The 13,029-nt window shown below is 40.9% G+C and overlaps 1 protein-coding gene across 1 annotated transcript; it reads left to right on the top strand.

The window, feature by feature from the left end:
- The first annotated feature begins 494 nt into the window (after positions 1–494).
- Positions 495–7,677, top strand: TSLP (thymic stromal lymphopoietin). The gene is given in 5 exon segments (XM_070517343.1): positions 495–595; positions 1,056–1,227; positions 2,141–2,185; positions 2,853–2,981; positions 5,258–7,677. Coding segments are annotated over 5 exon segments (564 nt in total). The 3' UTR covers positions 5,375–7,677.
- Positions 7,678–13,029: the final 5,352 nt, after the last annotated feature.

Below are 13,029 nucleotides of genomic sequence, written 5' to 3'. Positions count from 1 at the left end.
GCTGCGCGCTGGACAGCACCATCCCCGGGCGCGCACCGCTGCGCACCGCGCGGCAAGGTCTGGCCGCGCTTTAGGAGTTCTGACGTCCTCGCCCTAAAGCTAGCCTGAAGGGTGGGGCTGTGAAGGTGGCTGGGTGCTGGACTTTGTGGTTTTAAAAGTTCTCGATAGCTATCGAATGTGCTGGATGAGACCGCAGTCCCTCAGACACCCCCAGAATAGTCACTTTTTTCCTGAAATTGGTAAGGGCGCTTTGAAAAGTAAGTTTTTGATGGCAAGCCCATCAGATCTTTTCCCATTCATTTCAACTTTTTATTGCCCTGGCCCCTAAGGTTCTGGTCACTATTGCACATTTAATGCCTTAACATGGAAGTACAGTCCAAGCCTGAGGCTGCACCCACCCTCTAAAGCATCCTATTAAATAAACACATGAGTTTTCTCAGTGGTCACAGAGGAAGGAAAGCACTAGTTGAAAGTGGCCAAAGGAAATGCTCAGAATGTACAGCAAGCACAAGCAGCAGTGTCCAGTTCTTAGAGTGGCCGTGGTTTTGGGGTGTTTTTTCCAACAAGAAAGGGGTTTGGCCATGGAAATGGCCACGTAAGAGAAAGATGTGGGTATCTCTTTCTTAAAGCTCATTCAGACAGTACCGAGGTTTCAGGCAAAGATAAAAGGAGGAAGGTGAGGGAAATTCCTGATGATTTTACTAATGTTAAAATTCCATAGATTTGGCTAGTCCTATTTTTTTCTTTCATGTCATCAATTCAGAATTCTATAAAGGAAGAGAATGACATCAAGAAAAATCATTGGCCTAGGAGAAAAGAGCCCGTAGGCGTTGAGGTGTTATATATGTGGAGCCAGAAAACTCTGGAGCATCAGGGAGACTCCAACTTAAGGCAACAGCATGGGTAAATATGGGCTTGGAGAGCACTGGGAATGAGAGGCAAAGAGTGGTGCCCAGGGGGCACTTGCCCCTAAGGCAGGCCTTGCAGATCTAGAGGCAATTCAGTGTTGGGGTAAAGAGTTCAGTGTGAAACTGGGGTGGAATTGGGTTTCCAAGTACATTGCCTGATGCCTTATGATTTGTTCTGCCAGTTTTTTTCAGGAAGATCTTCATCTTGCAGCTGGTAGGGCTGGTGCTGACCTACGATTTCACTGACTGTAACTTTGCGAAGATTGAAGAGGAATATCAGAATGTCATTTTTCTAGCCCTGAAGGAATATATGAATGGAGTAAGTGAAGAAACATTTTTTAAAACAACAAATGTCTTTTCATCGGAAGAGTAGGCATACACATATGCAAACTACAATGTAACTTTCAAGAAAAGAAATAATTTGAAAAAAAATCATGGCCCAGCATTTTGTCAAAATTTTTTACAAGTGATATTGAAATATATTGGCTTCTAAAGTGACAGTCTAGAAACTGGCACACTAAGTGTGCAAATGCTGACGAGGAGCAGCTATCGATAGGTAACACATAATCCACCAAGGGTGTCTATCTTCTTCCAAATTGCTGCTCTGCCAGTGCAGTACAAAAAGGACAGGGGGTAAGGGATGGAGAAAGAAAGAGGAGTAATAGAGAGGGAACTCTTGTAAGTTAAATCTATCCAGTGAGGATGGTGGGGGGGGGGGGGGTGCGGTAGGGGTGTGGAGGTGCACTTCAGATCTTCCTAATGTTCTAGATGCCTTAGGATGCCATTATGGGATAAGGCAAACTTCCGATTTTTTCATATAAAGTAGTAATTGTTTTCCTGATTATTCTAATTTCTGGATAAAGCTGCATGTGTGAAATTCCTAAACAGCTAGAGGGCAGATGTGGGCATTTGAAACATGGCATTATTGCTCACATGTGTAGCCCTGTGTGCAGGTGTGCCCACTTTCGGGGGGGGGGGTGTGTGGCTCCTTCTAGGACCAGGATCCTTTGATATCCAGTTTCAAACACCAGCAGGCACTAGCTGAAGACTTTAAGCGTTTTACTACCTTGTCAATGACAAACAGATGCATAGGAAACAAGTGCCTAAGTGGAAACTGCTTTCAAAGCATCTTTAAAATGTAGGAGTACCCGAGCAGGGTAGCTGGAGGATGATTTCTCCTGTGAACTTAAGTCTTTACCCTTCTTGTCCTATGCTTTCTTCCTTCCTTCCAGATCAAAAGTACCCAGTTCAACCACACTGTCTACTGTGGAGACCGGGTGAGTAAGTGGTCAGCGCTACTGGCTTTCTCCAGAAAGATGCCAGGCATTCCAGGGAGGGGGGATCCTACGGCGTGTAGAACTCCAGGCAGCGGCTGGGCTCCCAGGCGACGCCGACCGAGTGGGGACGACTGGGCTGCCGGAAACCTCTGGGCCGGTGCCCAGCTTGGGAGGCCACTTCTGTTCCAGTCTGGAGCGAGGGAGTCTGTTTCCGGACTGAGTGGGATGTCGGGAGAGGCTCCCCCTCCTCCCACCCTCCAGGAGGAAAGGCAGATCAGGAACCAGGACCAGGGAAAGACGTCAGGGGCACCCCCTCTCCGGGTGGGGCGTGGAGCCTCTGCGCTGGGGGCCGCCTCTTGGCAGTGGCCCGGGCCCCGAGCCTTGCGCGCAGCGAGCGTCAGCGCGGGCCCCGTCTCCTTAGGCGCCCTCTGCCACTCTCACAACGCTCCTCCTTCCTTCTCCTTCTCTGGGTTCTTTCTCCCTCCCTTCTACCCAGACCTCTTTCCTCTTACTTGAATCGCTTTTGTTGTGTCTCCTGCTCCTTCCCCACCTCCCCTGCTTTCCCTTTCACTTATTTATCAACTCTTTTTTCTCTTTCTGTTTTTTTCCCCTGGCGTTTTTCTCGTAAACTTTTCCTTTTCTCGTAAACTTTGCCGCCTGTGAGCAGCCGAGTTGTCTCACCGAAATCGAGCGCCTTACCTTCAAGTCCAGCCAATGCCTGTCACTCGCCAAGAAAATTGTAACAGCAACTAACGCTACGCTCAATAGCCATTGCCCAGGCCACTCCGGAATTCAGGTAAGCCTATGCATTGGACTCTTGCTTTTCAAGAGCTAACCTTAAATTAAAGTGGGGCTTTCTTGTAGAATTCGTTGTGATTTTCATCTTTTGAAGAGCAAATACGCCAGGTAAAATCTGTTGATTATCAGTTAGTCCCAAGTGGACACCTGGACCCAAACCGACCTATTTCCAGGGTTCTGATTCTTTTGGCAGAATTATGGTTCTATACCTTCTGCCAATGTTTTAAGGTATGACCAGTGAGCCTCCTACATCAGAATGTCCTGGCTGCCTGAGAATGCAAGAGTGAATGTCCAAAATACCAATTCCTAGGGACCCCAACCCAGACTTTCAAAATCACAGTCTCTGTGTCTGGGCTCCTTATAAGCTTCTTATCCATTCCAAAGTTTGAGCAGCATTGCTTGGGCTTATCACTTAATAATGTGTGCTGCTTTCTTAAAATGTTAAATTAGGGGCCGGCCCATTGCCGAGTGGTTAAGTTCATGCGTTCCGCTTGGGCAGCTGGGGTTTCTTAGGGTCTGTCCGATCCTGGGCACGGACATGGCCCGGCTTGTCAGGCTACACTGAGGCAGCATCCCACATGCCACAACTAGAAGGACCCACAACTAAAATATACAACTATGTACTGGGGGAATTTCAGGAGAAAAAGCAGAAAAAAAAAGGATTGGCAACAGTTGTTAGCTCAGGTGCCAATCTTAAAAAAAAAAAAGTTGAATTATACCTTAAATCTCTACCCCATGTTTCCTTAATTGCTTGTGTGGGTGGTATTGCTGTCTCTTTACATAATGGATTTTTGCATATGCAGTTACTTGCATTTGAATGAACATGTAACTTTAAATATGAAAACAGCAGTGCAGAGTTAGGAGTAGGAAGTGTGGAGACAACCTTGCCTGACTTTGTATCCTAGCCCCATAACTTCTAACTGTGAAAACCTGGATAACTGACTTAGCCTCTGTGTACTCAGTTTCATCTGCAAAATGAGGATCATGTCAGCAAGTCCCATATAGTTTTCTGAGGGTTAAATTAGTCAACGTAGGTAAAAGCACTTGGAACAGTGCCTGGCATGTAACAGGTACTCAATAAATATTTATTTCAGAGGGCAAGTAAAGTGGGGAATTTATCCTCCTGATGACAAATTTTAAAAAGGCAAAGTGAGACCAGTGCAGATATGTATGATTGCTGCCTGTTAACCGGTGGACTTTATCAATCTGCACAATGAGAATCCGGGTGGCCAAGTCTGTCACTTTTTCAGGGATTGAAGACTGAAGCCATAGGGTTGATCTGGGTTGAGCTTGAGTTGGGTACACAATACCAGGCAACCATGTGAAAAACCCGTTTGGCTCTATGCCTTCTATCGGAGACCATGGCAAATCTACAGATGGCTGCAATGCAGTTCGGCCATGTAAGAGCATGGAAGACAGGCTAGGTCAAGTTCTGGACAGCATGTGAGAAACAGAGAGTCGGAAATAATTTATTTCAGCCCCCTCCCAAGCCCAAGGGGAGAACTGAAAAACAATAACGTTTAATTATGGTTTAGCAGATTTCAGATTGTAAGATTTTTGCTTAGTAACCAGGTTAACTTTTTTGATCTGAGTAGTGTGTGTCTAGGAGGCCCAGTCTGTCACTACTCAAGAGTAATTCAGGTGAAGGAATACACTGGAAGATTACTGCAATATTTTTTTAAGTTTAGACCCCACTTCAGAATAAGCCTTTTGGTGTCTGTGGCACAGGTAGGTGGTGGAAGAGGTAGAAGGCGGGAGCACTTTGGATCCGCATAATAGGTGAACTGATTAATATCTACAAAGAGGCATAAGATAACTCCTGTTCTTGAGGAACTTATGATCTTGTCAGGGATATCATGAAATCATCAACTTATTCGTTCATTTAATCATTCAGTAAATATTCAGTGTTTGCTGTGTATAAGACATGGTGCTCAGCACTATGGGGAATACCTATGATGCAATAATAAAGTGTGTAAGTGAGAGCCAAGTTAAGTGAAACACACTTGTAAGCATTAGAAGCCTTTCCAAAAGGAAAGTCTGAACAATTAGCAAAGGCCTTGTGAAGGAAGTGTGCTTGGCCTTGAAGCAGGAGGAAGTGGGTGGAAAGATGGAAGGACATTCCTCTGGAGAAAGCACTAGGAGCAGAGAGTAAGCAGATGTTTGAGAGACACATTGAGAGATGGATTTGCATGGAGAAGACAATATAACCTGCCACTCAACAGTGGTTAAAGATAGTGACAATTAATTTTGACCATTGATTCTCCTATTCCACAGATAAATAATACCCAGGCAATGAAGAAAAGAAAGAAAAGAGAAGTCACGACAAATAAATGCCTTACACAAGTCTCAAACTTAATAGAATTGTGGCGTTATTTCAGTCGCTCCCAGTGAAACAAAATAAATCTTCACTGAAGTCCTATTTCACAGTAACAAATTATCTTTACTAGGTAGATAGAACATTAACTCTGGGATGTTTAAAAGACTACCAATGGTTATTTTTTAATTACAGAAGGGTTTCTTAACTTATTTTTGTAAGCTTTCATCATTTAATGTAGGTCTGTAATGCAAGGAAAGTACTAATCCTCAAATGAAATGTTGGGGGGAGACTTTGTAGCGTTAATGCCTGGGCCACTGGCTTTGTGGCAGTAATTCTCAGCTGGAACTACATAAGCCTTACTTGAGGGAAGAATCTACAAGTGTAGTAGAAGAACTTTTTCCCTTGAAAAAGGAAAAAAGTTGAACTCAGTAGCATGTAAACCTCTGTTTAAAAGGTGGGCATTTCTTCCACATGCACTGACATTTCTTATGTTCTCATACTGAAAACTTATGAAAGAAGAAGATAAAAGCAGAAGCAGTGCATGAAAAGTTGTACATATAATGAAGCAGTTTGAAAGAATTTCCAAGCAAAATATTGTGAAAATATTCTAAGCCGAGTTTTAAAAATTACTTAACTGACAAGAGTGGTGTATGCAAGCAGATCCTGAAGAAGTGCCTTTGTTAAAGCTAAAATACAGATGTTTTAAAATTTATGGAATATATTTTTAATTTATTTTGTAAGCACTTTAAACATGTACATATTGCTTTGTAATTGACACTAATATATTTCTTAATAAAATCTCAAATTCATTTCTTATGAATGGTGTTTTTGTTTGTTTTTTGTGAGGAAGAGTGTCCCTGAGCTACTGTCCGTGCCAGTCTTCCTCTAGTTTTTATATGTGGGACGCCGCCATACCATGGCTTGACGAGCATGTGTAGGTCTGTGCCTGGGATCTGGGCCCACAAACTCTGGGCTGCCAAAGCAGAACGTGTGAACTTAACCACCGTGTCGCTGGGCTGGCACCTGAATGGTGTTTTTAATGTAGTTAGCAGACAATTTTCACACATACTTTTCTGAGGGGCCTCACTTTTCTTCAGTTCTTTACCACCCCTCATCCTTGGAGCCCACTGACTGCTCCCCTACTGCATTCTGCCTGTTGGCCCTGCCTATAGAGAGAATATTTGTGGGTTGGTGGCTTCAGGATGCTTTCCAATCCTTTTCGTAAAATATGTCTCTAGTCCCTCCTTCTTTCCCCTGTTGAACCTCTCCACACCTGGAAGAGACCGAGGAGTCATATGTAAACAAGACATGTCAAATCCATTCTATTCTTGGGTGCCTGCTGCAAGCTAGAGTCACAGGCGCCCTCTGACTCACCCTGCACTGGAATGCTCTGAACACCAGTGGGAGGGGCCACCCTAGCCACAGAGCCCAGGCCAACACAGAGTAGACAGGAATACATCGTTCATCTTGTGAGCAGGAACTTTCCCCAGACCACTGCCCTAAGGGCTGGCACAGATAGAAGAGGCGAGGTTCAATGTCCCTAAATCCATCTTACTTGCCAATAAGTAAGAGGAAGTTTACATTATGTATCCAATAAGCATTTATAGTGCACCTACTGTGTGCCAATCCTTCAGGCAAGTCCTGAGGATATATAAGTAAATAAGACACAGCTCTTACTGAGAGAAGCTCAGAGTGTAGCTCAATAAGCAGGTTCCTTTGCCCTGAGGGAAATCAGGAAGTGCCCTCTTTCCAAAAACCTTCCTCTGAAGACCCAGCCCAGGGTCTTAAATGCTATCATAAGAGAAACTCCTTTGGGTCTAGGATAGGCCAGTATTCATTAACTTCCTATGCAAAAGGTGGGGAATGGGATGATAATTTAAGCCTGTTAACTCCATCTTATTAGGGATCTGTTGACTGTGTATTTCACTAAACTGTGAAAAGAAATAACCTCACAATTTTTCTCAAGGTTTTTGCCCAATTTCCATAAGAGCAGAGAGGCATGAAGGACTGAGCAAAGAGACAGCTCAAAGTCATCTCATTAAATGCCGTTTCTTTGAGTTTTCTGCTATATCTTTAAAAATTTGTGTAATTTATATAGTTTATTCTTCTATTTATCCCATAGGTGTTTTAATCTAAAAACAGTTATTTTAATTACTATCAAGTAAAAGTAATGTGCAAGAAGATGCTCCATATTAAACTAATAAGAACTTTTCCAAATATATATTTCTACATTTTGAAATGTATTGAGGTTTTTTGGTGGACTAATATATGGTCAGTTTTATAAATGTTCCATGGTCAATGGAAAGAAAGTTGCAAATTCGGATTTAAGCATATAGAGTTGGATATACCTATTGGGGCTACCTTATTAATTATTCTATTTACATAATCTATATCCTTCCTTTTGTCTCCTTCAGATGCTGACAGAGCTGAGTTAAAGTCTACTGGTGTAATATTTCTTTCTCTTTTTTTGAGGAAGATTAGCCCTAGCTAACTGCTGCCAATCCTCTTTTTGCTGAGGAAGACTGGCCCTGAGCTAACATTCATGCCCATCTTCCTCTACTTTACGTGTGGGACGCCTGCCACAGCATGGCTTGCCAAGTGGTGCCATGTCCGCATCCAGGATCTGAACTGGCAAATCCCGGGCCACGGAAGCGGAATGTGCACACTTAACCTCTGCGCCACCAGGCCGGCCCCTTTATTTCTCTTTATCCCTAAAGTTTTGCTTTCTAATTGTTGATGCTATTTTTATTCAATGCCCAAAAATTCATGAGACCTACTTATTGAGAATTGTACCTTTACCATTATATGTCCAAACAAAACATTTTACTTGTCGAGTAATATATGCCCATCATTTTACTCTCAATCTATTTGAGTCCCTTTGTTTTAGATGTCTCTCTTGTACATGGATACATCATTTAGTGTGTGGATGGTAGAAGGAGATGGTGGGGGGCATGTTTGGTTTTAGCACTGTTATTGTATTGTTATATTTTCTGTTTTCATATTTGTATATTATTTGTATAATTTTAACCTAAAAAAAAGGGTCTTTTCATTTATTCCTGTCAAACATTTCATGTTGATTTTTTTGTCTCATCATTCCAGCATATTGAGATCTTGAGATTTTGAATCTTGATTCTGGTATTTATTATATAACTCTCCCTCATAAGCTTCCAATGGCTCGATTCAAGTTATTGAAAAATTGTTCATCAAGACAGGACCAAGATTTGTTGACCTTCAAAATAGGCATGTCTATAGGCTGATAAAGTCATTTGTCCATGTTCTTTGTTAAGAAAAAAAGGTTCCTTTAACTTTGCAGAACTGAATCTCCATTTCCTCACTATAGCCATATCAAAATAAAGGTCAGAGGAAATTTGTCAAATGCTTTACTGAAGTCAAAATATACTAAGCCCTCAAATGATCCCTCAAATCTACAAATTAAATAAACTTAACCAAAGAATAAATGGGATTTTTTTTTTAAATCTCAATTGTATTCCTGTCTAAATCTTAAAAGCCAACTGTTAGAGAATATGACCAGTGAATAATATTGAGCAGATCTGGTTTTTTTAGTGTTCCTGCCTGCCCATTATTTGAAAGTATAACTTCTCTTAAATGTTTTTGTTCCCGCTGTAGCTTTGAGAATACCTCCCGGCTGGGATTGTACTTTTTAAATACAGCTATGCTTTTTAACATCCAGTGTTTATGGAATACCAACTAATAACATTTCACCATTACTATTATGTAAAAGTTATTTATGCCTAAACCTAAGGACATAAGGATAATAGTTTATACATGGGGATAATAGCTAATTAACTTTCTTGAGTCTCAGATTCTATACATCTAAAATAAGGATGATGTTGCCTAATTTAAAAGATTATCATGAGAATTAAAGTACATAATAAATATAAAGCCCCTGGCAAATGGTAAGAAAAATATTTTAAATTTAGCTATTCAAATGCCTGTTTCATTATAAAGATGAGAAATATGGGCTGTTATAGAGTCTGGTAAATCTCTTTTTAGTTTTTAGTTTTCTGTCTAAGACTGCTGTGTAGCAATGGAAAGAAGGTTGAAAAGTTTAAGCATACAATTATTGACAGTTTGGCAATTTTGTCTTTAAATTTCTTTTTTCTTTTTTGGAGGAAGATTAGCCCTGAGCTAACATCCGCCACTAATCCTCCTCTTTTTGCTGAGGAAGGTTGGCCCTGAGCTAACATCTGTGCCCATCTTCCTCTATTTTATATGTGGGATGCTGCCACAGCATGGCTTGGTAAGTGGTGCATAGGTCTGCACCTGGATCAGAACCTGCGAACCCAGGGCCACCAAAGCAGAGCGCACGAACTTAACTGCTATGCCACTGGGTCGGCCCTGTCCTTAAAATTTTTGATTGAGGACTTTTGCTTCTGGCCAAGATGGAGTAACAGGGTCTAGATTTACTCTCCTACCTGAAATGACCTCTTTCCACCCCAACACATGCACACCCTAAGGAAAAAGACTACAAAGTACATAGAACAGTGGTTTTCAAAACATTGAACATCAGATAATGATGGACAGTAATCCTGAATGAAAGGAAACAAATGAGGTGAGCCTTACGGTTACCCAGCTTACTGGTTTGAAAGAGTTTCCTGACCATGGCATAGGGAGAGGACTCAGGTAGAACCAGCAGACTTCCTGAGTTGAGGAGACAGACTGAGAGTCCAGTGAGACCAAGGCAGTAGAGTTCATAGGACAGAGTAGCAAAGGAGAGAGAGGTACACAGAGAAAGAAACTTGGAGATCTGTAGAGGGCAGAGTACTGGCCAGCATCTGCCTGTGAGAAAACTGCCCAAGACGAGGGAAAGGACTATCTGAAAGATTAGAGTGAACAGTGCTCAATCGGGGCCAGGAAGATTGCCTATTCCCACCAGCTAGACAGAAAAATCTCAATTCCTTAGGCTTTGGACAGGGTACTCAGAAGAGTCGTACCTCAGTAATGGAGAAAAATTCACCCAAGCCTAACTGCTGCAAGATTCCCACCTAACAATTCTTAAAAGCAAGACTTGAAAGGATCAAACTGTTTGCAAGTAACGTAGCTGCATTCCATAACAAATCTCAAGAATATATATAGGAACAAAAAATATCTGGGACCCAATAAGGCAAAATTCACAATGTTTGGCATGCAATTAAAGATGATCAGACATGAAGGAGGAAGGGAAATACGCATGATGAGAAGAAAAAAATTACACTCATTCATAGAAGTTAAAATTAGCAGGCAAAGACATGAAAGAAATTTTTATAACTATTTTCAATATGTTTAAAAAGTTAAATCGAGATATGGAAGATATAAAGAAGATCCAAACCCAAGTTCTGAAGATGAAAACTACAATGTGTAAGATGAAAAATACAGCAGGTGGCATTTGGAAACTATCAAAAGTAAAACAGAGAGAAAAAAACACTTAAAAATGAAAAGATTGTCATTGAGCTGTGAAACAAGAGCAAGTGCCTAATATACATGTAATCAGAGGCTCTTAAGGAGTGACATGAAGAGATACCAAGAAAATACAGAAAGTAACAATGGATATTTCCAAATTTGTAAAATAAACTATAAACCCATAGCTTCAAGAAGCTCAGTGAAGCATGAGAAATGAAGAAAACCACCCTAATGCTCATCGAAATCAAATTGCTCGAAATCAAAACCAGAAAAGGGAATTGTACAGGCCTTCAGAACATCCTGTTAGGACTTCATCTCCTTCCTTAGCACTTTGGTTTTCTCTCTTTGACCGTTTCCCCTGTACTACTTACACATTCTTTCATAAGAAACATCATGATATTGTCTATTAAATAGAAATAAATTTAACATTGCAGAGCCTTAATTACTGATTTCTACCTGTTAGCTTCAGTTTAAGCAGAAGGGTTGGAAGAATCATTAAGTTCATTTTTTTTTATTAAGATTACGATAGTTTACAACCTTGTGAGATTTCAGTTGTACATTATCGTTAGTCATGTTGTGGGTACACCACTTCACCCTTTGTGCCCTCCCCCCATCCCCCTTTTCCCTGGTAACCACCGATCAGTTCTCCTTGTCTATATGTTAACTTCCACCTGTGAGTGGAGTCATAAAGAGTTCGTCTTTCTCTGTCTGGCTTATTTCGCTTAACATAATACCCTAAAGGTCCATCCATGTTGATGCGAATGGGACGATTTTGTCCTTTTTTATGGCTGAGTAGTATTCCATTGTGTATATATACCATATCTTCTTTATCCAATCATCAGTTGCTGGGCACTTAGGTTGGTTCCATGTCTTGGCTATTGTAAATAATGCTGCGATGAACATAGGGGTGCATGGGACTCTTGGAATTGCTGATTTCAGGTTCTTAGGAATAGATACCCAGTAGTGGGATGGCTGGGTCATAAGGTATTTCTATTTTTAACTTTTTGAGAAATCTCCATACTGTTTTCCATAGTGGCTGCACCAGTTTGCATTCCCACCAACAGTGTATGAGGGTTCCTTTTTCTCCACAACCTCTCCAACATTTGTCACTCTTGGTTTTGGATATTTTTGCCAATCTAACGGTGTAAGGTGGTATCTTAGTGTAGTTTTGATTTGCATTTCCCTGATGATTAGTGATGATAAGCATCTTTTCATGTGTCTATTGGCCATCCTTATATCTTCTTTGGAGAAGTGTCTGTTCAGGTCCTCTGCCCATTTTTTGATCCGGTTGTTTGATTTTTTGTTGTTGAGCTGTGTGAGTTCTTTATACATTAGGGAGATTAACCCTTTGTCAGATAAGTAGCTTGTAAATATTTTTTCCCAATTAGTAGGCTGTTTTTTTTGTTTCAATCCTGTTTTCCCTTGCCTTGAAGAAGCTCTTTAGTCTGATGAAGTCCCATTTGTTTATTCTTTCTATTGTTTCCCTCATCTGAGGAGTTATTGTGTCCGAAAAGATTCTTTTAAAACTGATGTCAAAGAGTGTACTGCCTATATTCCCTTCTAGAAGACTTATTGTTTCAGGCCTAATCTTTAGGTGTTTGATCCATTTTGAGTTTATTTTTGTGAATGGTGAAAAAGAATGGTCAATTTTCAATCTTTTACGTGTGGCTGCCCAGTTTTCCCAGCACCATTTGTTAAAGAGACTTTCTTTTCTTCATTGTAGGCCCTCAGCTCCTTTGTCGAAGATTAGCTGTCCCTAGATGTGTGGTTTTATTTCTGGGCTTTCAATTCTGTTCCATTGCTCTGTGCACCTGTTTTTGTACCAGTACCATGCTGTTTTGATTACTGTAGTTTTGTAGTATGTTTTGAAATCAGGGATTGTGATGCCTCCAGCTTTGTTCTTCCTTCTCAGGATTGCTTTAGCAATTCGCGGTCTTTTGTTGCCCCATATGAATTTTAGGATTCTTTGTTCAATTTCTGTAAAGAATGTCATTGGGATTCTGATTGGGATAGCGTTGAATCTGTAGATTGCTTTAGGTAGTATGGACATTTTAACTATGTTTATTCTTCTAATCCATGTGCATGGAACGTCTTTCCATCTCTTTATGACATCAACAATTTCTTTCAAGAAAGTCTTGTACTTTTCATTGTATAAATCTTTCACTTCCTTGGTTAAACTTATCCCAAGGTATTTTATTCTTTTTGTTGCGATTGTGAATGGGATTGAGTTCTTGAGTTCTTTTTCTGTTAGTTTATTGTTAGTGTATAGAAATGCTGCTGATTTGTGTATGTTGATTCATTATGTTCATTTTCTGCCATTCTTTAAGTA

This window comes from Equus asinus, chromosome 9 (genome assembly GCF_041296235.1).
Source record: "Equus asinus isolate D_3611 breed Donkey chromosome 9, EquAss-T2T_v2, whole genome shotgun sequence".
Taxonomy (NCBI): Eukaryota; Metazoa; Chordata; class Mammalia; order Perissodactyla; family Equidae; genus Equus; species Equus asinus.
This window is presented reverse-complemented; position numbering and strand designations above follow the sequence as displayed.